The 25,242-nt window shown below is 39.9% G+C and overlaps 1 protein-coding gene across 7 annotated transcripts in view; it reads left to right on the plus strand.

The window, feature by feature from the left end:
- The window catches only part of SOX5 (SRY-box transcription factor 5), a 1,042,959-nt gene that overhangs the window by 580,907 nt on the left and 436,810 nt on the right, over window positions 1-25,242 (plus strand). For 4 of the 7 annotated variants that reach the window (XM_087968772.1, XM_087968773.1, XM_087968771.1 and 1 more), the window contains one exon: window positions 9,310-9,436. In XM_087968772.1, coding sequence (XP_087824898.1) covers window positions 9,311-9,436 — 126 coding nt within the window. In that variant the 5' untranslated portion in view covers window position 9,310. Of the gene's footprint in view, window positions 1-9,309; window positions 9,542-25,242 lie in introns of all 7 variants that reach the window. The other 3 variants (XM_087968768.1, XM_087968767.1, XM_087968769.1) reach the window with 1 other exon arrangement.

Here is a 25,242-nt window from a genome sequence, read left to right on the forward strand (position 1 = left end):
TGTATACACATTGCTTTAAAGATATTGGTGAAAGAACAAGCATCTGCATTCATACACCCCATGGATGGTGTTTAGTATTAATCTTGGTTAATTTTTCAGCCCATTTGTTTCATTTATGCTTTTAGTTTATGCTTGGTTAATTTTTCAGCCCATTTATTGTTTATAGCAACAGCCCTTAGATTTACATACCGCTTCACAGTGCTTTACAGCCCTCTCTAAGCAGTCTTACAGAGTCAGCCTATTGCCCCCACTGACCTATGTATAATCTGAAATATTCTTCAGATAAAGGCTACGTTTTTCTGCAAAAAAAATAAATATATAAAACTTTGGGGTTTTTTTTCTGTTGCACACGGTTTTCTACCAAATTAGACCATCACATGCTTTCCCTGCACCCTTCTCCAATTTTCAAGCTGATTTGGGCCACCTACTTTTATCCTCTGCAACACAGATGCCTCTTTCTGTGCCCTAAATTTCTGTCCTCTTTTTTTTTAAGACCAGTGGAAGTCAATAATGGGTAATCTATCCAGTGGTACAATTGTTCAGTAAATTAAACAAAAGAGATGTGCTAAATTAACTGACTCTCAACTGCACTGGGTGACCCCGAACCTAATATTTGAGCTATAGAGGAACAACATATTTTTCATTAATGTTGAATGTACTGTGCCGGTCCTGTGTAAAATTCAAAGCTAAAGGCTGAGCAATTTAAAAAAAATTCAAAAAAGCTGGTGGAAAACCCAGAGAGTTCATTTTATTCTTGGATATCAAAAAATAGATTATTTAGCTCCGATCAAGCCTCTCAAGAGTTGGTAAGAAATCAGTTTAGGTTTAGGAGAAGAAGAAGGGAGGTTAAGAACAATTTTTTGAAGAAAAAGAAAAGGGAAAAAAAATAAGACAGAGTTTAAACCATCTTGTTATATATCCCATGGACTTGGAACTGTCAAAATGGCAAAGCTTGTATTTGAATGAAAAAAAAAAAAAAGGTTTCTATTTCTGTTGAGATTGTCTGCTCCGAAGTATACCAACTATAATTATCCATAACCATGCAGGCCTGCTTTTAATGCTGTTTTATAATTACAGGTCTTAATGCTAGATTATACAAAATCATTTATAAATAGGCAAATGAGAAGGACTTGGAGGCTTTGCAAACCTGTAGATTGCAGGAAGGTTATGGCAGATGACGGGATTTTAGCTGCATCTACATATAGATGTGGTGTTAGCTGCGTAATGATTGATGAATCCCTTAATTAATTCCTCAACAAGTTCCAATTTATAACCTCCTATCTTTTCTCTTGGCACATTGGGTGTTTGTCACTTTAAAGGACAGGGATAAACCATGCCTCTCCTCCCCCCCCAAAAGAAAATCCCCTTTTGTGGTATTCTTGACATATTTCTGGAGTGTATTTCTTGCTGAAGGAAGCAAGATTAGAGTACACGTAATTTTTTTGGTCTGAGCAATTGGGAAGGGGGGATTCATGATGGCTGCATGCACCTCGACAATTTCTTTTTGTTTGGTATATGAGGTGCTTTGCTTGTTAAGAACAGAAGATGCCAATCAAGTCATCCTAGGCTGAAAGAGCCAAAATTGGAAAGCTACCAATATAGCTTAACAAAGAGATGTGGGTGTTTTCTGAGCTTGGTTGTTTTCTTGCAGATGTTTCATTATCCAACTAAGTAACACAATCAGTGCTAGGGTCTAGTACTGATGATGTTGCCTAGCTAGGCAATGAAACATCTGCAAGAAAACAACCATGTTCAGATTGCACCAAGGAAACCCCACAGTTCTGCCCTGAGCTACAGATATTCTCTTCTATTAGTAACAAAAGGATATACACTTACAAGCCACTCTCTTTGCAAGCTCCATTACCATTAATGGGGACTTTACAGAAACAGAGTTACACCATTTATTTTAGTTCACTTTTATTGGGGGATATTTTTTGAGCCTTTATGTCTCAAGCTTGCACAACTTCTATCTATGCGAAACTAAAAGCAACTCATTTCTTTGCAGGCAATTAATTGAGGGACAATATTTCTCTTTCTACCAAATAATTAGAAGATAAATCTCAAGTTAAAATAGAATAAGCTAGAAGGGACCTTGGAGGTCTTCTAGTCCAACCCCTGCTCAAACAGAAGAATAGAATAGAATAGAATAGAATAGAACAGAACAGAACAGAACAGAACAGAACAGAACAGAACAGAACAGAATAGAATAGAATAGAATAGAATAGAATAGAATAGAATTCTTTATTGGCCAAGTGTGATTGGACACACCACAAATTTGTTTTGGTGCAAATGCTCTCAGTATACATAAAATAAAAGACACATTTGTCAAGAGTCAGGAATCATAAGATACAACATCATAGGATTGTGTGTATGCATCTGTGTATGTTGTCTGTGTGCCTATTCCCATCAGAATTCCAGAACTGGGTCATGAATAGAATAGAATAGAATAGAATAGAATAGAATAGAATAGAATAGAATAGAATTCTTTATTGGCCAAGTGTGATTGGACACACAAGGAGTTTGTCTTGGTGCAAATGTTCTCTGTGTACATAAAAGAAAAGATACATTTGTCAAGATCAAGAATCATTAGGTACAACACTTAATAGTCATAGGGTATAATAAGCAATCAAATCATACTAGGAAACAGTCAATAAATATAGATAGTAAGGATACAATTGACAAATTTACAGTCATACAATCACAAGTGGGAGGGGATGGGTGATAAGGAGTGATGAGAAGATTAATAGTGATAGTAGTGCAGACTTTGTAAATAGTTGGGCAGTGTTGAGGGAATTATTTGTTTAGCAGAGTGATGGTGTTCAGAAAAAAAAAACTGTCCTTGTGTCTAGTTGTTCTGGTGTGCAGTGCTTTATAGCATTGTTTTGAGGATAGGAGTTGAAGCAGTTTATGTCCAGGATGTGAGGTATCTGTAAATATTTTCACAGCCCTCTTTTTGACTCATGCAGTATACCTCGATGGAAGGCAGGTTGGTAGTAATTGTTTTTTCTGCAGTCCTAATTACTCTCTGAAGTCTGTGTCTGTCCTGTTGGGTTGCAGAACCTATACCATTTTAAATAAGTGACTATCTAGACCTGTGATGGTGAACCTATGCCACATGTGCTGGAAGCGGCATGCAGAGCCATCTCTCCAGGCACACCAGCCATCGCCCATTCCTCTTCCAGGTTCCGGTGCGCCAGCCAGCTGGTCTTTGTGCGCGCGGGAGTGCTGGAAACCGGAAGAGCAGCTCTGTGGTGCTCATGTGCACATTAGTCTTCGTGTGCAATGTGCGTTAGAAACTGGAAGACCAGGTAGTTGATGCCGGGAAGGCTCAGTTTCCAGTTTCTGGCGCTCCTGCGTGGCACGCCAAGGATCTGCTTTTCTGGTTTCTGGCACACACGCAGCACTCAGTGCCAAAAAGTTTCACCAGCACTGGTCTAGACCAGTGGTGGTATTCAAAAAAATTTACTACTGGTTCTGTGGGTGTGGCTTGGTGGGTGTGGCTTGGTGGGCGTGGCAGGGGAAGAATACTGCAAAATCCTCATTCCCTCCCCACTCCTGGGAGAAGTTTACTGCAAATTCCCATTCCCTCCCCAACCCCACTAACCTGCTTTCCAGCTCCATTCTCCTGTGCAGGGCAACAAAAGAAGACCCAGCCGATCAGCTGGAACTTGGGAGGCAGAGAATAGAAGGGGCGGGGCCAGTCAGAGGTAGTATTTGCTGGTTCTCCGAACTACTTAAAATTTCCACTACCGGTTCTCCAGAACTGGTCAGAACCTGCTGAATACCACCTCTGGTCTAGACTCTTCCTAAAAACATCCAGTGATGAACCACCCACGATGTCTGAAGGCAAGCTGTTCCACTTCATGGGTAGAAGTTTGTATGCAGCTGGGTAGGAGGGACCCACGATGTTACTAATGCAACTCATGGTTATGGGTAGTCCTCGACTTACAACTATTCATTTAATGACCATTTGAAGTTACAACAGCACTGGAAAAAGTGGCATGAGTGTTTTTGCACACTTACAACTTTTGCAGCATCCCCAGGGTCACGTGATCAAAATTCAGACTCTAGGCAACTGGCATGTACTTATAACTGTTGCAGTGTCCTGGGATCATGGGATCACTTTTTGCGACAAGCAAAGTCTGTGGGGAAGTGAGATGCACTTAATAACCAGGTAACTAACTTAACAACTGCAGGGAGTCACTTAACAACTGTGGCGAGAAAGGTTGTAAAATGGGGCAACTCAGTTAACAACTGACTTGCTCAGTAGCAGAAATTGTGAATTCAGTTGTGATCGCAAATTGAAGACTATCTGTACATTAGTGTAGTTAGTATAAATGATGGAGGGGCATTTTTCCCCCACACTGGTGGCTGCACTCCCTTAAAGTGGATGAAATTCAGACAATCAAGTGAGTGAGGCCATTTGAAAATCTAGATTTATACAAACTTACTTGTTTTCCCACGTACATTTTTCTGTTGTGATGGTTCAGCAAAGAACAGTAGGCAAACAGCTCCACTTGTCTACGTATATTATTCCGGTGGGAATAGATTGAATGGAAACAAAACAAGGATACCTTTCCTTTTGTTTAGCTGATCTCTCCCTTTTAACTAACTCCTTGTATTCAGAAATCAAGTTGTAATCTGTATTTTATTATTGTCAATCATCCTGAATGCCACTTTTGATGGAAATGAGGGATGTAAATTTAATAAATAGTATCTTGTCGTATCTTCACTCCAGGCTGCTGATCTCATCATCAGTCCATCTTCTACTTTGAAATAAATTGCTGGGCTAAAAACGCTTCTAGTTTACCATTACAATTCCTGTTTCATGGGGAAAAAATGCTTTTGATGTTATTTTATTGTTTTGTTTCTAAACAACATAGTATTTGGTTTTGAAGGATTCTTTTAGTTACTGCTTGGCTTGAAGCGGTATAAGGATAATTGAAGATAAATTGTAATAAAACAAAGGTAGCAGTTTTTGGCAAAAGAAATATTAAACACAGATGGATGATTAATGCCCAACAAATAGAGCAATGTCCCTTTTTTAAATAGCTGAGCATCACTTTTCATAGGTCTCTTTTGTAGAAAACATACTAATCTACTGGGTTGGCAACTGTCCAATGCACAGTGGGTGCTATTGTTGTTGTTGTTGAGTTGCTAAAGTCATGTCCAAATATTCGTGACCCGATGGACCACATCACATCACACATACCCCATCCTCCACTGTCTCTGGAATTTTGTCCAAATTCATGTTCATTGCGTTGATGACACTATCTAACCATCTCATCCTCTGCCGTCCCTTTTGCTTTTTGCCTTCAAACTTTCCTGACATCAGGGTCTTTTCCTTGGGGTGGATTTACTAACCTGAAGTGTGTTTTTTTTTTTTTTTTTTTGGGGGGATAGAAGCACCTGATTTCCTCTGATGAAGTTTTTTTTTAATGCTAGATTTTAGAGCTGTGTGATACTTGGAATTGATTCTAAAACAGTGACTTGTAGTATGTGGGTACAAATGTATCACCTTTCTAGAACTCTTTAAAGCAGCTGCATCTTTATGGGATAGTGGATGCTTTGAGGAGTTGAATGGAAGTACTTTGTTTCCAGACCCACATGCTCTAAAGGATTATTTTTTTCAGAGTCAGATCCTGAGTCCTACTAGACTTTGGTTTGTTTTCCCCAATATTCAATGGCTCCTTCCATTATTTAGAGCAATTTATGTTTTTTTCCCAGGGCCATATATCAGATCTATTATTTTTAGATGTTTATGTATATTACTCAATTTCATCTTTACATTGGAAAACATGATCAAACTAACTAAATTAGAAAAAGGGGAAAGCTCATTCCCCACCCAATCAGAACTGAGATACACAGATATCAAACTTAAAAGCAAAACTTCTTTTTTGAAAAGTTTCTTTTCTAAAGTTTCTTTGCTGAAGTTATCATTGACAGCCAGCCTCTTGTGCTATTTTTCTATCCCATTTAACTTCACATACTTCAATGTGGCACACAAGTATTTTATTTAAGTACTTGTTGTAAAGTTATAAACCAGGAATCTTCACTATCATCTAGATGAGTTGGTCTTCATCTTCTGTAATTCTAAATCAATCTGGCAAAAAGGTTTAACGTCTAAGAATCTAAGGGTCACTACATTGGAGTGTCCTAAATATTCTTTCTATTTTTGTATGAATCTGCCCATCATATGAGTTCATTGTTAAAGCTCTCCTCAATTCCAGCTCCTTCTATGCTAAAACTTTTCCTGCTTTTAGATTCAATTTTATACTGACACACACTGCTGCTATGTAAATTACACTTTGTTTAAGGTTGACGAGATAACAGCAGATAAGGAATGCAAACCATAATAGTCTTGGAAGGAAGCTTGCCCAAATGGTTTGGCTTTTAACAGGAGAGTGCAGAAGAATAGTCAAAATTCAGTCCAGAATTCCAAAAGTCAGGTCAAGCTTGTCAGGCAATCCAGAGGTCAGAATTTCACAAGCAGAGCTCCCATAAATATCAAGCAGGAGCTGAAGATCAGAAAGTTGCTTCCAACAAAGGATCATGGGACAAGCTGCACTAATCAAGAGATTTAGTCCCTTGCTTGGCAAGGAGCCTCATAGAACATCTCTATTCTGTCTTCCTGTTTACTCAGTAGGCATGTGGGATGGGAGGTCCAACATCGTCTTCATCTGAATGCTTCAATTGCTCCTGCATTACCTATGTTTGATCAATGTCAGGGGATTCTTGGCTTTGTATCTCTTGAAGCTGACATTCCACAGGTTTTGCTGAAGCAGCTTTTTCACATTCAGAATCAGCCCTTGATCCTAGTTAGGAAACACACGGTATTCCATGTCTATAGAGATTCTCAGTCATCCAGCAGGGGTGGGATTCTACCGGTTCGCACTTATCTGATAGAACCGGTTGATAACTTTTTAAGCAGTTCGGAGAACTGGTTGTTAGAAGAAATTATTGGCCTAATCCTGTAAAGAAGGCAGGAAGGAAACATTCTGGTGTTGCTGACAGAAACTGCCTCTCGTTAACTCTTATTACATTCTTGCAGGACTAGACTTCTTGTCTCAGGAACTTCTCTGGAGTTTTTTCCCCTCCTTTGCTGGTACTTTGCTTGTGTGGAGTGACCATTGAAAGTTACAATGGCACCGAAAAAAGTAACATGACCATTTTTCACACTTATGACTGTTGCAGCATCCCCATAGTCACGAGAGGCCAGGGGAGGAGATGCGTGCCTCGATGTGAGTGATATTGAGTTGGCCACACCCAGCCAATAACATAACCACCAGGCCATGTCCACCCAGTCACATGACCACCAAGCCATGCCCCCCACCTAAGCCACACCCACAGAACCAGTTGTTAAAAATTTGAATCCCACCCCTGTCTTGCTTTTTCAAAAGACAAGCTGGACTTTGTTTTTCCTTGAAGACATTTAACTTCTCAACCAGAAACTTTTTTTCAGTTCTTCTTCACTTCATATCCAAAAGCTTCTTCAGTTCTTTCAGTTCAGTTCCTGGATGAGAAATGAAACAATTTCCAATTGCTTTTTGAAAAGGCACCTTTAAGACATGGTACCCCAGTTATCATTGAACTACCACTCACAACATCCCTTACTACTGACCATGCATGGCGAGATTAGGAGACATAGCTCAAAGGTTCCTTCTTTCCTTCTGAGCTAAAAATAGAACCTTCTCTCGTAGCAATAGTGCTGTCAATATTATCTTTCTGATTTCTTGGCTCCATCTGTTCTACCTCCTTGTATCCTTAATGACAAATTAATATGCATCTGCTCTTCGCTGCTGTCTGTCTTTCTGACTCTTTTCTTTATATTCTGTTATTTAATTTTGTAAGTTATTGGTTTGACTTCTTTCATTATCTCTGGTACTTTGGATTGTTTAATTCGTGGCTGTAAGTACCTCAAGGAGAGAAGTGATGGATTGAAAAGATGTTAAAAAACAATGGAAGTCTCTGCCTACATAGCTGCTTAATTGTTTATGAATCACAGGACCTGTGTAGGGGAAGGCTTTTTTTTTTTATCTCTTCATCATGCATTGTGAAATTTGAGAAGTGATACTTCTGTTGAGTGAACAAATGGCTGCACATTTACAATAAGGGCAGAGTCCATTGGTTGTTTTGATATTTTATAAACTTTTATTAAACTTTTACATAAAGCATAGAACATAAAACTAACATAAATTAATAAAAAGGGAAGGAAGGAAGGAAAAAGAAAAAAAGGAAAGAATAAGGAAAAGTAGAAAGAAGGAACTTCCAATTTCCCTTATAGCAAACATAGGTATAATTACACAATTATCTCTTCCTCATGGTCATTTTGATATGAGTTCTGCCAAGGGGGTTGTTCATCTCTTAATTTTATTTTTATTTTTTATTTTTTTGTATCCCACTTTTATTATTTTTACAAAAAACTCAAGGCAGAGAATAAATTCAACACACCTTCCCCCTCCTCTTTTCTCCACAGCAGCAACAACAACAACCCTCTAAGGTAGGATGGGCTGAGAGGGAGTGATTGCCCAAAGTCACCCAGCTGGCTTTCATAGCTAAGGTGGGATTTCAACTCACAGCCTCCCACTTTCTAGCCTGGTGCCTTAATCACTAGAGCAAACTGGCTTGTTTAAGCCAGTTTGCTTAGCTAATTGTTGGCTGAACTGCTGAATTTCTGAAGCTGAACTAAAAAGGCAGCGTTGGTCTTTCTTTATTGATAACTCTTGGGTGGGTACTAGCCTTGAGCGATAGGTATAGTCTTCCTGCTGAGTCATACAAATAACTTTCCACTGAACCGACAAAATCTCAAGATGATGTAATTTGGGCCAGTACTTCTACTAACTTTGAGGAGGCAAAATAAAAAGTTTGAGCTTTGTTGCCTTTTCTGTCAAATCAACACCCAAAATCTGTTCCATTCATTCCCTCGTTTTGCAAACTCCTTCAGAGTTCTAAAATAGAGAGGTTTTTTCTTCCCTCCCCACCACTAATGCACAAAATAGAATTGCATTTCATTATGTGGTGTTCTTAGGTAGTTTTTCTTCCCACCTCTTTGAATGTGTTTTAAGAGGCCAGCATACAAGAGAGTGCTATATTAGTGCATTATTCCGACAACAAACAGGCACTGTTCTGTTGCTACCTGCTTGGCCATTGTTCTCTGTTGTGTGTGCTTTGCGGTGGTATTTGGATGGCTTCCTGCCCTCGGCTAGCACAAAAAAGGCATTTCTGTTACAATGGCCCCTAACCACACAATGACGGCATTAAGGATTTATGTGGAGGTTTCATTATTTTCCCTTCTTTTGTTCCTTGTAGGATGTCTTCCAAGCAACCAGCTTCTCCGTATGGGGAAGCAGATGGAGAGGTAGCCATGGTGACAGGCAGACAGAAAGTGGAAGAGGAAGAGCGTGGCGGCCTCCCAGCCTTTCACCTTCCTTTGCATGTGAGTTTTCCCAACAAGCCCTGTTTTGAGGAATTTCAGCCAGTTTCTCTGCTGACGCGAAAGCCTTGCGGCCTTAGGACTCCTGCTTCTCAGCAAAACACAATGGTAGGTCTCCTCCAGACTCTATTGTGCTTTTGCGTTGCCTTCGCACTCCCCCTTGGCATCTAAAGATCTCCCCTTTTGTGCATCAAAGTCACTTTGCCACTGGCATGGATGGAACATCTCACAATAATGTGAAAACTCTGACCCGTTTCCAATCACGGATGAAAACGCCATCTTGCTGGGCTCCAGTTCTCTACAGTTGCATCCTGTTTTAGATAGCAATCCCGATGTGAAATGTTCAAATTGTTATTATTTTATTTTATTTATTTATTAAATTTTTATGCCAACCCTCTCCCCTACAAGGTAACTCTGGGTGGCTATTATTATTCCCTTGGTCGAAATAAAAATTGCATGTGTCCTATCTACTTCTCAAGTATGAGATGGCCACACAGAGTTGCTGAAGTTTAGTCCAAATTGCCCACAGTTTGGTCCAAATAAATGGGGAAATGTACAAATTAGGGAACACTTTATATGTTAGTAATTCATATATTATATTCCCCATCCCCTGCAGCTATGCAAAGGAGTCTCGGATACCTTTTCCTTTTATATGATGTTTTCATCTCTATTTATTTCAGTAGATACCAGATTTGGTATCCCCATCTATTTACAACTAACAAAGAAGCTTTTGGTAAACCTGAAGTTTGCAAATGTATACAAGTCTTTCAGATTTATTTTTTTTGCTAGTTCTGTCTTAGAATGAAAGGGAGGAAAAACCCCTCAAAACAGATCAGTTAGAAGTAAAAGAGAAAATAGAATATTGGCTTACCCTTAGCAAAGGGGGAAAATGTGCTTAGTTTGTATATTCATGCAGACCTACTTCATACTATTTACAATGCACAAATCACATTTCTCTGATTTTTATGCAGAATTGATCCCATTTTAAAATTTTGTGCATTAGGGAAAAGTAGATAGCAAAATGTCAATACATTTCTGAAAACCATACACAATGATGCATTATAATTTAGGAGAAATGTTTGCAAAAATACCGATTTATGGCAGACTAGCTGCAGAAATTTTTGAATATATCAAAGAAATGCGAGATTTTTTTTTTTTTTTAAAAAAAGAAGACAAATTGATGCAGAAATAGGTTAAATTATATTTTAAAAAGGAGAATAGGAAATTCTGGGAAACCAACTGACAGATCCATCAATTCCTACTGATTGCAGAAATCCAAGGATTTGCAGATAGAATCATAGGTGGTTGGAAAGAATTGTACAACAAATAACCTTAAATGCCAACACCTGGTTGTAGATTCTCCTTTTCAGTATCCAAGGGCATCACTTTCCACTTTGATCTTTTATCAGCCATGATTTTGTGGTGCTCTTGCTTCATAAGTTGGCTCTATGAAGCAGAGGCAGGAATACCTGGCAACCTTTTAAGAAAACCCTGACTGATATTCTTGGTGGTTAAACTTTACTTAGAAATGTCATTCTGGTTTGCAACTGATCCCAAACTGTAGTCTAGCCAATTTGCTTTCTTCCCCCCAAAAGCATTTAAAAACAGGAAACAGGAGACGCTGATCATGATCTTGAACCAGACAATCGCCTAGTAATCTCAAAGATCCAATCAATCATTGGTAAAGTCATAACTGAAAAGATTGATCAAAATGATTGGTGCCCTGGGCTGGTGTCCATTGTATTCAAGTAGAGAGTTTTGGAGATAACTAGTTTGAATTAGTTATGGTGGTAGACCATTAGAAATCCAAATGATAAGTCATATTGTTATTTTTTTTAATTCATTTTCACACAAAAATATTATTTTGAGAGCCAGTTTGGTCTAGTGGTTATAGCACCAGGCTAGGAAGCAGGAGACCATGAGTTCAAGTCCCACCTTAGGCATGAAAGCTGCCTGGGTAAGTTTAGGCCAGTTATTCTCTCTTAGCCCAAACTACCCCTCAAGATTGTTGTTGTTGGGAAAATAGATGGAAGGAATATTGTGTGTGTTTGTTGTCTTGAGTGACTTCTAAAAGTAATAAAAGTAGGAGATAGGTAGGTAGGTAGGTAGGTAGGTAGGTAGGTAGGTAGGTAGATAGATAGATAGATAATAGATAGATAGATAGATAGATAGATAGATAGATAGATAGATAGATAGATAGATAGATAGATAGATAGATAGATAGATTCCTTGATGTATGACCACAATTGAGCCCAAACCTTCTGTTGCTAAGTGAAACATTTTGATCACATGATCTTTGATCACATGATGCTGCAACAGTTGCAGGAGTGAAAAAAGATCATAAACCACTTTTTTCCAGTGCTGTTGTAAGTTTGAACAGTGACGAAATGAACTGTTGTAAGTCGAAAACTACCTGTACCTCTTCAATATACGGAGTACCAACATGTCAATTCCCTTATTTGTCTTTTATTTCTTCCTTACAGTAAGACATAAATATCCCCTTTTTTCTCTCTTGCCGTCTTCTTCCCTGCCAACCCCCCCTTTTTTATAACACGTAGTTTCTGTCCACTGTTTTCTATATGCAAGGAATTAAACCATGCTGTGTGTCATTTTTGCAACGGACGTGGTGTGTTAATAATCTTTCTCCATGAAGTTTCTTTTGAGAAGTATCACCTGCCTGATGGCTAAGGATATGTTTGGAAGGGAATATATGCATAGACATTAATTGCTGCTTGAAAAGAGGAAACCCAAGCAGGCAAAGAATAACATGAACCTCTTAATATCTATGCTTATTATTGGTCTGTTAGATTCCCATTGCACGCATTTGCAGTCTCCTCCTCATCTTCCTCCTCCTCCTTTCAGCATGATGGTTTCAGAATGATAGTTTCAGAATATTATTAAGTGTTGGACCTGATGATTCTTGACTCTTGACGAACGTATCTTTTCTTTTATGTACACTGAGAGCATTTGCATTTTCTTGTGTGTCCAATCACACTTGGCCAATAAAAGAATTCTATTCTATTCTAAAAGAATAATAAAAGTTTGCAAGGAGAAACACAAGAGGGGGAAACTATATTTTGAATCAGGATGGAGCCTTGTTTTAACATTTCTAAAGGAAACAAAGGGAGAAACGAAGGGCATGTGTGGGAGAGGGCCAGATAACGCTTCCCTTCCATTCATTCATTGTCTTGAACAAGAATCTACCAAAAACCCAGACTCAATCAAGCAGAAAGGGCTGAAATTTAAAACAGTTTAGGTAGAGGAGAAAGCAACGTGATCAGATTCATTGATCCATGGATAGGGCCGGGCGTATTAAGTTCTCAAAACTTGGCTTCAATCTCTGTACATTCAACTACTGTAGTGTTAAATCAGGCTGGCCGTTTCTTCATTTTGACATTGTCCTCATCATTAAAGAACAAAGCAGGCAGGCCCAACATAGTTTTTCTCTTGTGGAAATACCTGTACGTATTGAATTCTCAGCAGGTGGTAAGGGGCAGGGCTAAGAAAAGCCAGTCCAGGTTAGTTCTTGAGATGGGATGCTTCCAGGAAACCCTGCGGCTGGAGGTAAGACTGGGAAATCCCATAAGCATAGCAAGAAGCAACCACTTCTATGTTGTGTCAGGAAAACTATGTGGACGTAGTTTTAATTAAAATGATTTAATGAAATCACTTAAGATTTGAACCTGGCTCACGAGGAGACTGATAGTAAATCCATCCAAGCATGCTGTCCTTGAATCACAACCACAATTGTGGTTGTTGTTAAGTGAGTCACATCCAATGTTACAACCTTTCTGCCACAGTCGTTAAGTGAGTCACTGCATTTGTTAAGTGAATCATGTGGTCTTTAAGCAACTCCTACTTTCCCCATTGACTTTGCTTGCCAGACAGTGACTGGGAAGTTGTAAATAACAGTCATGTGACCTTAGGATGCTGCAACCATTCCAAATACAGGCCAGATGCCAAGCAACCAAATTCTGATCACCTGACCAGGGAGATGCTGCATTCGTTGTTAAGTGCGGGGATTGGTTGCAAGTCACATTCTTCAGTGTAGAGCTGATGCTTTTCAGTTAGAACTGAAGAAGCTTCTTGGATGAGAAGCGAAACACCTTCAAGGAAAAACAAAGTCCAGTTGCCTTTTGAAAAAGCATCTACAGATAACAGATAATCAGAGTTGGAAGGGACTTTGGAGGTTATCTACTCCAACCCCTTGCCCAAGCAGGAGACCCTACAACATTTCTGACAAATGGCAGTCCAATCTCTTCTGGAAAGTCTCAAGTGATGGTGCTCCCATAACTTCCGAGGGCAACTTCTGTTCCATGGGTTGATTGTTCTCACTGTCAGAAAGTTTCTCCTTATTTCCAGGTTGAATCTCTCTTTGTTCAGATTCCATTATTCCTTGTCTGGCCTACAGGTGCCTTGGAAAATAGCTTGATCCCTTCCTCTCTGTGGCAGCCCCTCAGATATTGGAAGACTGCTATCCTGTCTCCCATGGTCCTTCTCTTCACTAGACTAGCCAAGCCTGGTTCCTGTAACCATTTTTCATATGTTTAGTCTCCAGTCCCCTAATCATCCTGGTTGCTCTTTTGTCTTTGGGACAACCATGACCTGGATGATGGAGAATTTCCATAGACATTTTTACTGCAGTTGTAACTTTGAACAGTCACGAAATGAATGGTTGTAAGTTGAGGACTACCTGTACATAATGATCCTCATGAAGTGCATTCTCCACTTCTTTCTTTTCCAGGTTTGAATTTGCGCTTTCCTCACTGATGGTGGTCCATGATTTTCGGTGATTTAACATGCTGAGAACAAATAGGCAGAACAGAACCATCTGTTTCCATAAGGTTCTGCTGCTTGTTTTGGGTCCAGATAGCCGTCCATGAAACATCACGAGCTATTTCTAGTTAAATACAGGTAGTCCTCAACTTATGGCCATAATGGAACCCAACATTTCCATTGCTAAGTGATACCTTTTTTCAGTGAATTTTGTCCTATTTTACCACCTTCCTTGCTGCAGTGATTGAGTAAATTCCTGCAGTTGTTAAGTCAGCAACATTAAGGGAATCTGGTTTCCACATTGACTTTGCTTGTCAGAGTGTCAGCTTTGGAAGCCATATTGAGATCTGATGCTCCGACGCTGCTACAATTGAACCTGGGAAAGTGGGAGGGGGGGAATTTCTTGGAGTATATCTACTTAGACATAATAACATTCTTTTTCTGATTCAAGGTCGGGTTGTGTTGCACATAAGTGAGAGGAAGTCTTAACTTCGGACAGATGGTGATTGGGGCATGTGATGTGATGATGGGTGCAGGGGATGGATTTGTAGTTTTTTACTTATTGTAAGGAAGCCGAGAACTTTCAGATTCGGGATTCCACAGTTTGTTCCAATTACTATCCAAATAAAAGGAAGCTTTGAGCAGGGGTGGGATTCTACCAGTTTGGACCAGTTCTATAGAACCGGTTGTTATGATTCTGTGCAGTTTGGAGAACCAGCAAGAGAACCCCTCCTGTCGGATTTCTGCTTTCTAGCTAATCTAAATCGCTGTTGTACTGCTTTGCCGAGTCACGGGTGGTATTTAGGAGGTTGGGGGTTGGGGGAGAAGTGGCCTGAGAGCAGAGCTGCACCTTCCTTAGGACTGAAGCTTCTATTTTTCAGTGCAGACTCAGGCAGCAGATTGCAGAAAGATAGGTCTGTGAGTGAATCTGTGATTCTGCAAGCAATTCAATCTGCTTTGCCTAATTTTGGATAAAACTTGCTCTCTGTCTGTCTGTCTGTCTCTCTCTCTCTCTCTCTCTGTATGTATATACATATACATATACATATACATATACATATACATATACATACATACATACATACATACATACATACATATATAGTTTATATATACACAGAAGCCTGATGATGGCAGATGAGATTCTTCTTTGAAACGTTGCTACATCTCATCTGCCATCATCAAATACACTGATGATGGCAGATGAGATTCTGCTGAAACTCCAACTGCAAAACTAATGACGTGAAAAACCAACAAAGCTGAAACACCATATACATACATACATACATACATACATACAACATATATATATATATATATATATATATATATATATATATATATATATATATATATATATATACATACACACACATACACAGCCTGATGATGGCAGATGAGACACACATACAACTTTAAAAGCACACTGCTATGACGTGGGAAAACAACAAAGCTGAATGCCATACATGTAAGTACACACTTTAAAATATATATATATATATATATATATATATATATATATATATATATATATATATATATATATATATATATATATACATACATATATATATATATATATATATATATATATATATACATACATACACATACATACATACATACATACATACATATACACACATACATATACATATATATGTTTTCTGAGGTTCTTCGCGGGTATTTGTATGTGGATCTTTGGTTATTCGAGTTTTCTCCTGCGTAAAAATTGGAAGTATCTTGGTGACGTTTCGACAAAGTCTCATTCGTCATCTTCAGGCTTTGAGAGATCTGTCTGTCTTGGAGTTATTGGGTGGAATGGACTTTTGCTGGAAGGCTGACACAGAGGGCCACAAAAGGGGATCGCATGACTCTGGGATATCGCAACTGTCATAAATACATGCCAGTTGCCAGTTGCCAAGAATCCAAAATTTGATCATGTGATCATAGAGCTGCTACAACAGTGGCACGTGTGAAAAATAGTCATAAAACACTTTTTTCAATGCCGTTGAAACTTCAAACGGCCACTACATGAACTGTTGTAAGTCGAGGACTACCTGGGTATATATAATTGTGATGGGACGATGCAGAGTGCTGTGAACACCGGCTTAATTATTGTGCCAGCTTTAATAATGAGAGGGTTTTTTTTTTCATTGTTTGGGGAAAACCGTCTCCATCCGCTTTAGACAAAAGTGTAATTACTTTTGAACGGTGTAGAATGTGATCTGCCTAAATAGCACAGCAGATAGATTTGCAAAAGATTCAGATATGGCTGGCTACAATGCCATATGCGAAGCCCCTCAATAAGACATAGTTAATACGGAGCATAATTATGCACTTCTGCGTACAGCACATCCATTTACACACACTCACAATTTCACCGTGTCAGCTTGATGTCGTTCCCTTTGTGAGAGGCAGGCCAGCTTCCCAGAACAATTGAACAGCTAAAATTCAGCGAACAACAGCACTGTAAAAAGTTTGCAATTGTTCCACTTCAATGTCTTCTCCCCCATGCTAAATTGATATTTATCTTATGATGGAATTACGTTGTTGCAAACATTATTGCTCTAAATGTCATCTGCAGAACAGCACTTGAAAGCTGTTTCCCATATAATTTTAGTCTTGAAAACTGGAGTCTGATATTTCTGCACCGAGTGCGTACACTCACATTGTCTTTACAAAATTACTCCAGGGTGTTGCCTGAATAAACAAGACAACCCTTGGCCATTGAGAGAGAAAGAGAGAGAGAATGCAGGGATTGTGCAAAGCACACACCTTTTCTTTTCGTACTCTAATTTTACTTTAGCATCAGGCTACCTCCTCCCCTCCCCGCACTCCTGTCCAGCTACCTTTTTACTTTCAGAATAGCCTGTTGAGATTCATTAGGCCAGGGTCCCTGCCATGCTAACTCAGGAATTCTGGGAGTTGAAGTTCACAAGTCATAAAGAGGCCATCATTCCGGGGTGGGATTCTACCAGTTCGCACCTATTCGCTAGAGCCGATTGTTAACATTCTAAGCAGTTCGGAGAACTGGTTGTTAGAAGAAATTACTGGACTAATCCTGTAAGGAAGGCAGATAGGAAACATGCTGGTGTTGCTTACAGAAACTGCCTCTCCGTTAACCCTTATTACATTCTTGGCAGGACTAGACTTCCTGTCTCTGGAACTTCTCTGGATTTTTTCCCCTCCTTTGCTGGTACTTTGCTTGTGTGGAGTGACCATTTAAAGTTACAATGGCACTGAAAAAAGTGACTTATGACCATTTTTCACATTTACGACTGTTGCAGCATCCCCACAGTCATGAGAGGCCAGGCGAGGAGATGCGTACCTTGATGTGAGTGATGTTGAGTTGGCCACACCCAGCCAATAACATGACCACCAAGCCATGCCCACCCGGTCACATGACCACCAAGCCACGCCCACCACCTAAGCCACGCCCACAGAACCGGTTGTTAAAAAATTTGAATCCCACCCCTGATTACAGATGACAGTATAGCACATACAACATAGAATAATAGGGTTGGAAGGGAACTTGGAGGTCTTCTAGTCCAACCCCTTGCTCAAGCTGGAGACCCTATGCCATTCTCTCCAATCTCTTATTGAAAACCTCCAGTGATGGAGCATTCAACCAGAAGTAAGTTATTCCACTGATTAATTGTTCCCATTGTCAGGAATTTTTTTCCTTATTTCTAGGTTGGATCTCTCTTCAATGATGTTCCACCTCTTACTTTTTGTCCTACTCTCAAGTGTTTTAGAGAATAAGTTGACCTTCTTATAAGTTGACTCAACTGTAACTGCCTCTCAAGTGCTGGAAGACAGTTATCATGTCCGCCCTAATTTTTTCTTCTTTGCTAGGCTTAGACATACCTAGTTCCTCAATCATTCATTGGACAGGTTATCTTCCAGACCTCTTATCATATATGTTGCTCTTCTATGGACTCTTTATAAGGTCTCAACAACTATCTTGTATCGGGGTGACCAGAACTGGATGCAGTATTCCAAGTGTGGTCTTTTTAGTGCAGTGTACAGTAAAACTATCACTTCACGTGATCTTGAAAATATCCTTAGCTGGAATTGAGGGGTTTTCCAAAGTTAACAATTTGAGGTGTAATGTTTTTGTGGTTCGCCGGCAGCAGGTGCGGATGGCTGAGGGCTTGGAGAGGGAAGACTCAGATGAGGGGCCTGCGTGTGATGCAGGGATGGGACCAGAACCATCAGGGAGTGGAATGCTGCCTTCGGAGATTGTGGAGGCTGGCAACAATGATGAAGAGAACAATGTTTCGGTCAGAACAAATGTAGTGCCTTTTGAATACAAAACATCCATATGTCTCTTAAGCATAATCTTTCCCATTGTATTGTATTGTATTGAATTCTTTATTGGCCAAGTGTGATTGGACACACAAGGAATTTGTCTTGGTGTAAATACTCTCAGTGTACATAAAAGAAAAGATACATTCGTCAAGAATCATAAGGTACCACACTTAATAATAGTCATAGGGTATAATAAGCAATCAAATCATACTAGGAAACAATCAATATAAATAATAAGGATACAAGTGACAAAGTTACAGTCATACAGTCACAAGTGGGAGGGGATGGGTGATAAGGAGTGATGAGAAGATGAATAGTAATATTAGTGCAGACTTTGTAAATAGTTGGACAGTGTTGAGGGAATTATTTATTTAGCAGAGTGATGGCATTTGGGGAAAAAACTGTCCTTGTGTCTAGTTGTTCTGGAGTGCTCTATAGTGTCGTTTTGAGGGTAGGAGTTGAAACAGTTTATGTCCGGGATGTGAGGGGTCTGTAGATATTTTCACAGCCCTCTTGTCATGCAGTATACAGGTCCTCCATGGAAGGCAGGTTGGTAGTAGTTGTTTTTTCTGCAGTCCTAATTACCTTCTGAAGTCTGTATCTGTCTTGTTGGGTTGCAGAACCGAACCAGACAGTTACAGAGGTGCAGATGACAGGCTCAATCATTCCTCTGTAGAACTGCATCATCGGTATGATACTGATTTCCCAAACAGCCGTCCATAGATATCTCATCGCTTATCCTTTAACATAGTTTAAGCCAAGGTTTCTTCATACATACACAGGGCAAAGGGATTAAAAAAATATGGGGTGTGGTTTATTTCGTTATTCCTTAGTCAAATCTGTATAGCCACCCACCCCATAAAAAGCAACCCAGGGTAGTGGGTTGCTCTTTCAACAATCCAATAAAACAACACAAACATAACAACTGCAGTGATTCATTTAACAACTGTGGCAAGAAAAGTCATAATGGGGCCAAACTCAGTTCGCAACAGTCTTGCTTCACAATACAAATTTGGGGCTCAGCATTGGTTGTAAATGGAGAATTACCTGTACTGTAGGTTCTCTGCCAGACCTAATGAGGTGAGCTCATGTGACCTATGTATTTATTTTTTTGCTAATTAACTCGTGACAAAAATGAGCACCAACTTTTACAGGGGGATTTGATTGTGAAGTGGGCCTTTGAAGACATTAGCAGAGTTTTGGCTAAAAGTACAAGAAGTGACAGCAAGCAAACTTTGGAAGTGCATCATAGTTTTCCTACCAGGCAGGAGTATGCAGATCAGGTTTTGATTTTCAGCAGATCCCTGAGAATTGTATGAGTGTGGAAAAGGGAAATGCGTTGTACATTTTGTTGCTTTTGTGAGTTTTAATTGTTTTGGGTTTTTTAATGCATTTGTAAGCTGCCATATTAAATTGGCTAAATTAAATTAATTTAGAGAAAGCATAAGATTGCGCGAGTAGAATTGAGTTACAGATTGTTAATCAGAGACGTGGGGCTGAATTTTGCTTGCTGAAGGCAATAAGAACAGTGCACAATGAGGGAAAAGCACGTGGGAAGGGTAGCAAAAGAAGATGAAGCACTGTCAGCCATGAACGGATCCTGAATACTTCTGGGATTTAATATCAGAATGAGAAGACCAGAATAAAGAAATATACCGAGGACAGGTGGATACAGAGAGCGAATGAACAAGGGACAAATCACAAAGAAATCCATGAAGAAGTAAGTTGTTTGAGGGAAAGGGGAAGACTAGGAAAATAACGTTAAGGAAATTTTCCAAAAGAGAAGTGAGAAGTTCAAGAATTAGGACTGCAGAAAAAAACAATTGCTACCCACCTCCCTTCCATTGAGGACCTGTATACTGCATGAGTCAAAAAGAGGGCTGTGAAAATATTTACAGACCCCTTACATCCTGGACATAAACTGTTTCAACTCCTACCCTCAAAACAATGCTATAAAGCACTGCACACCAGAACAACTAGACACGAGGACAGTTTTTCTCCGAACGCCATTACTCTGCTAAAGAGATAATTCCCTCAACACTGTCCAACTATTTACAAAGTCTGCACTACTATTAATCTTCTAACCACTCCTTATTGCCCATCCCCTCCCACTTGTGACTATATGACTGTAACTTTGTTGCTTGTATCCTTACGATCTATATTGACTGTTTCCTAGTATGATTTGATTGCTTATTGTACCCTAGGACTCTTATTACGTGTTGTACCTTATGATTCTTGACTCTTGACAAATGTATCTTTTCTTTTATGTACACTGAGAGCATTTGCACCAAGACAAATTCCTTGTCCAATCACACTTGGCCAATAAAGAATTCTATTCTATTCTAAGAAGAAAAGTCAAAGTTCTTTTTTTAAAAAAAATTAGTAAATTTTATTTAGTTTTCAATATTTAAAAACATAAAATAAAACTTTATACATCATTATATCAACGTCAAGACATCTTTTACATTTCCTTATCATCTTTCTACATACACATTTCTTTCATTATACAATTTCATCTTAATATATAAATAAATACAGATAGATATGAATATAGATATAAGTATTTACATAGTTTCTTATTCTATACCTGATTGCCATTTTGATTTCTTTTTATTCTTAAACCATTCATACCAGGCATCCCAGGCGTTATAATATATCGACTCTTCTTTGTCTCTTAATTTCATTGTTAGTCTGTCCATGTGGTGAAAGCAAAAATTGTTTGCAAAGGTATTCCTCAACTTACAACCATTTCTTTAATGACTGTTTGAAGTTACAATGGCATTAAAAAAAAAAAGACTTACAACAGGTCCTTCCACTTACAACTCTCACGGTATCGCCACAGTCACAGTTGGTGCCTTGGGGCAACCGGCATATATTTTTGATGCTTGCAGCATCCTGGGCTCCATTTGTGACCTTCCATGCCGCCTTCTGACATGCAAAGCCAATGGGGGAAAGCTGGATTTACTTAAATGATCACGTGATTCATTTAGCAACTAAAGTGATTCATTTAACAGCCATGGCAGGAAAAAAAAGGTCTTCAAATTGGGTGTGACTCATTTAACCTGCCTTGCTTAGCAATGGAAATTCTAGTCCCATATGTGGTTGTAAGGCGAGGACCTCCCGTAAAATAAAACATGTGGTATAGTGTAATATCTTTAAGTATGTTCCTCATCTTTGGCTTAACATTGCTTTCCCAATTCTGTATTCCGAATAATTCTGCTGACCTAGAAGGCAAGAATTTGACTGGTATATATGTAACACTGAAGTGTGTATGGAGATTCTCAGTCATCCAGGTAATGAGTGTCTCAAAAAATGCTTTTTCAAAAGGCAACTGGACTTCCTTTGTTTTTCCTTGAAGACATTACGCTTCTCATCCAAGAAGTATCTTCAGTCAGAAGTGAAGAAACTTCTTGGATGAGAACAGTGGTGGGATTCAAATTTTTTTTGACTACTGGTTCTGTGGGTGTGGCATGGTGGGCATGGCGTGGCTTGGTGGGTGTGGCAGGGGAAGGATACAGTAAAATCCCCAATCCTCCCCCCCTCTACTCCTGGGGGAAGGTTACTGCAAAATCTTCATTCCCTCCTCACCCCACTAACCTGCTTTCCAGCTCCGCTTTCTCCTGTGCAGGGCAACAAAAGAAGACCCAGCCGATCAGCTGGGACTCAACGGGAGGCAGAGAATTGATGGGGGCGGGGACAATCAGAGGTGGTATTTGCCAGTTCTCCAAACCAGTCAAAATTTCCACTACTGGTTCTCCAGAACTGGTCAGAACCTGCTGAATACCCACCTCTGGATGAGAAGCAAAACATCTTCAAGGAAAAACAAGGAAAATCCATTTGCCCTTTGAACAATCACCTTTGGGTAATGCTAACGCCTGACTTCATTGCCTTTTAGGCTTTTTCATTATAGAATGTATGTTTTCAGAACAAGAAGTGGGCAAACATCTCCTAGTCATTTCTGGAGCAAACCCTGACAGCCTATTTCGAAGGCACCCAACTAATATCAGGTTGATGTTGTTTAATGACTGGAACTGATGATGAAATATGTTTGATGCTGGCCTTTGAAGTGATCTTCTGTGGAAAGAGAAAGGAGTGGAACAATGCGGGATTTAAATCAATGCGTTCAACGCTAGTCGCAACAGGCCCAGGCAAAGCTTCTGTAGGGGTGATTGGAAAGTTCAGAGCCCAAGCAAAGGCCTCCGTGCATAAGGGTGCGGCTAGCTGGCAGGGTGTTGTGGAGGAACAGCTGTGTGTGTGAAGCCCTGCCATCTTTGAAGGGACTCATTGGGAGTCAGTTAAGCAGAAAATAATCACCTGAAAAGCAAACACCTTGTTTTATGTATGTGCTGGGAACTGTATATCTTCTATTGTTTCCAGCCGTTTAATGGGCACACACCTAGCGAGGACAATTGAATTACTTGGACAATTGAATGACTTCATACCAGAAAATATTTGCATTTGAGGCTCTGCGTCTGCTCGTTTATTTGGGCAGCTGAAAAAACTGTGTACAAACCAACGAGGTGGAAATGTATTGTAGACCTCGATGTCTGCTACCGTTGTGGCAGATTTTTTTTGTTCTTGTTCTTGTTTCTTCACCAGTAAAAGTAAGCAGGATTGAACACTGAACGGAACATAGCGAGCCTTGTCGTGTGAATCTCGGAAACAAATAAGCCCCGTCCCACTGTCTCGTGAGTTTCCAATGGATGGAAACTAACCAAGGAGAGAAGCAACCTAGAACTAGGGAGAAATTCCCGAACGGTGAGAACAATCAACCCGTGGAACAACTTGCCTTCAGAGGTTGTGGGTACTCCATCACTGGAGGCTTTCAAACAGAGAGTGGACAGCAGGGGTGGGAGGCAAATATTTTTACTACCCATTCTGTAGGGGTGGCTAGGTGGGCATGGCTAGGTAGACATGGTTATGTGACTGGGTGGGTGTGGCTTCTTCTTTTTGTTTTTTTGGCAGCACTCCCCCCACCCGTTCCATGTTTTTACCTCCTGGGCCTCAGGGAAGCCTCCTGGACGAAGCAGGAAGACAGCGAAGGGGATTCTGGCACAGTTGATCATCAGAACAGATGATCAACAGGAGGAAAAAAAGACAAAAGAAATACTGGTTTAGCCGAACCAGTAGCTGTTATTTTTAGTACCGGTTTGGCTGAACGGTAGCATTCTTTTACTACTGGTTTGCTCAAACCGGGCCAAACCTGTAGAATACCATCACTGGCAGACAGCCAGCAGGGGGTTGGAGTAGAAGACCCCAACTCTATTATTCTATTCCATGTTCTATCTGCAGGAAATTTGGGGGGGGGGATATCCTGCCCTGTGGCTGATATCACTCAATGGCATCTGTTATTGCAGACACTCAAGTATTTAGCCAAATGTTGGCTGAAATGAACCCGTGCTGCCTTCCATGTGCACTCAATAACATCTCTCTCTCTCTCTCTTTCTCTCTCTCGACTTCAACTACAGGTAGTCCTCGACTTACAACTATTTGTTTCGTGACTGTTCGAAGTTACAACAGCACTGGTTTTTTTTCACTCGACCATTGCAACATCCCCGTGGAGATCAAAATGTGGATGCTTGGCAACGGACTCATATTCATGACGGTTGCAGTGGTCCCCTTTTGTGACTTTCTGACGAGCAAAATCAGTGCAGAAGCCTGATTCACTCAGCAACCATGTTACTTGCTTAACAACTGCAGTGATTCACTTAACGACTGTGGCAAGAAAGCTCGTAATGTGGGTCAAAAGTCACTGAACAACTCCGTTGCTTAGCAATGAAAATTTGGTGCTCAATTGTGGTCGCAAGTCGAGGACTGCCTGTACCAGTAGCTAGGTTGATATGTCCTTTTTTCTTTTCTGACATCAAAAGGGAACTAGTTTGCCATTGACTTCTTTTGGATTCTTTTTTATTTTTAATTTCCCAATCTAGCCCCAAGAGATTTCTTTACAGGGATCCATCTGAAAACTATCCAGATCTACTCCTGTTTGCCTTTATCAAGTTCAGTGAAGAGTGGGCTGCCCAGTGTTGGGATTCAGCCAGTTCGCACCACTTTGGGAGAACCAGTCGTTAATTTCCCGAGCAGTTTGATGAACTGGTTGTTGGAAGAACTCGTAAGGGCAGAGAACCGGTGGTTAAGTTATTTGAATCCCACCACTGGTGCTGCCTCCTGCTGTCCCGTTTTATATGGGGGCCCTTCCGCTTGCCAACCCTCCGTATGAGAAGTTTCCTATTGCAGACATTTGCACTCAGTACACGAGTGCATGTAATAGCATGCAAAGTTAAGATGGACTGTCCCAGGGCTACAGTGAGAACAATTAATCAATGGAACAACTTGCCTTCAGAAGTTGCAAATGTTTCAACACTGGAAGCTTTTAAGAAGAGATTGGATAACCATTTGTCTGAAATGGTATAGGGTTTCCTGCCTAAGCAGGGGGTTAGACTAGAAGACCTCCAAGATCCCTTCCAACTTCTATTCTGTTCCTGTTCCTGTTCTATTTTACTGTATACATTTCTATTCTATTCATTTATGTTTTAATTCTACCCTACCCTACTCCACTCCACTCCACTCCACTCCACTCCACTCCATTCCATTCCATTCCATTCCATTCCATTCCATTCCATTCCATTCCATTCTATTCTATTCTATTCTATTCTATTCTATTCTATTCTATTCTATTCTATTCTATTCTATTCTATTCTAAATAAATATTGCTAATA

The sequence above is a fragment of the Notechis scutatus genome, chromosome 6 (assembly GCF_049901735.1).
Source record: "Notechis scutatus isolate UNSWTSFEM ecotype Mainland chromosome 6, rNotScu1.2, whole genome shotgun sequence".
Classification (NCBI taxonomy): domain Eukaryota; kingdom Metazoa; phylum Chordata; class Lepidosauria; order Squamata; family Elapidae; genus Notechis; species Notechis scutatus.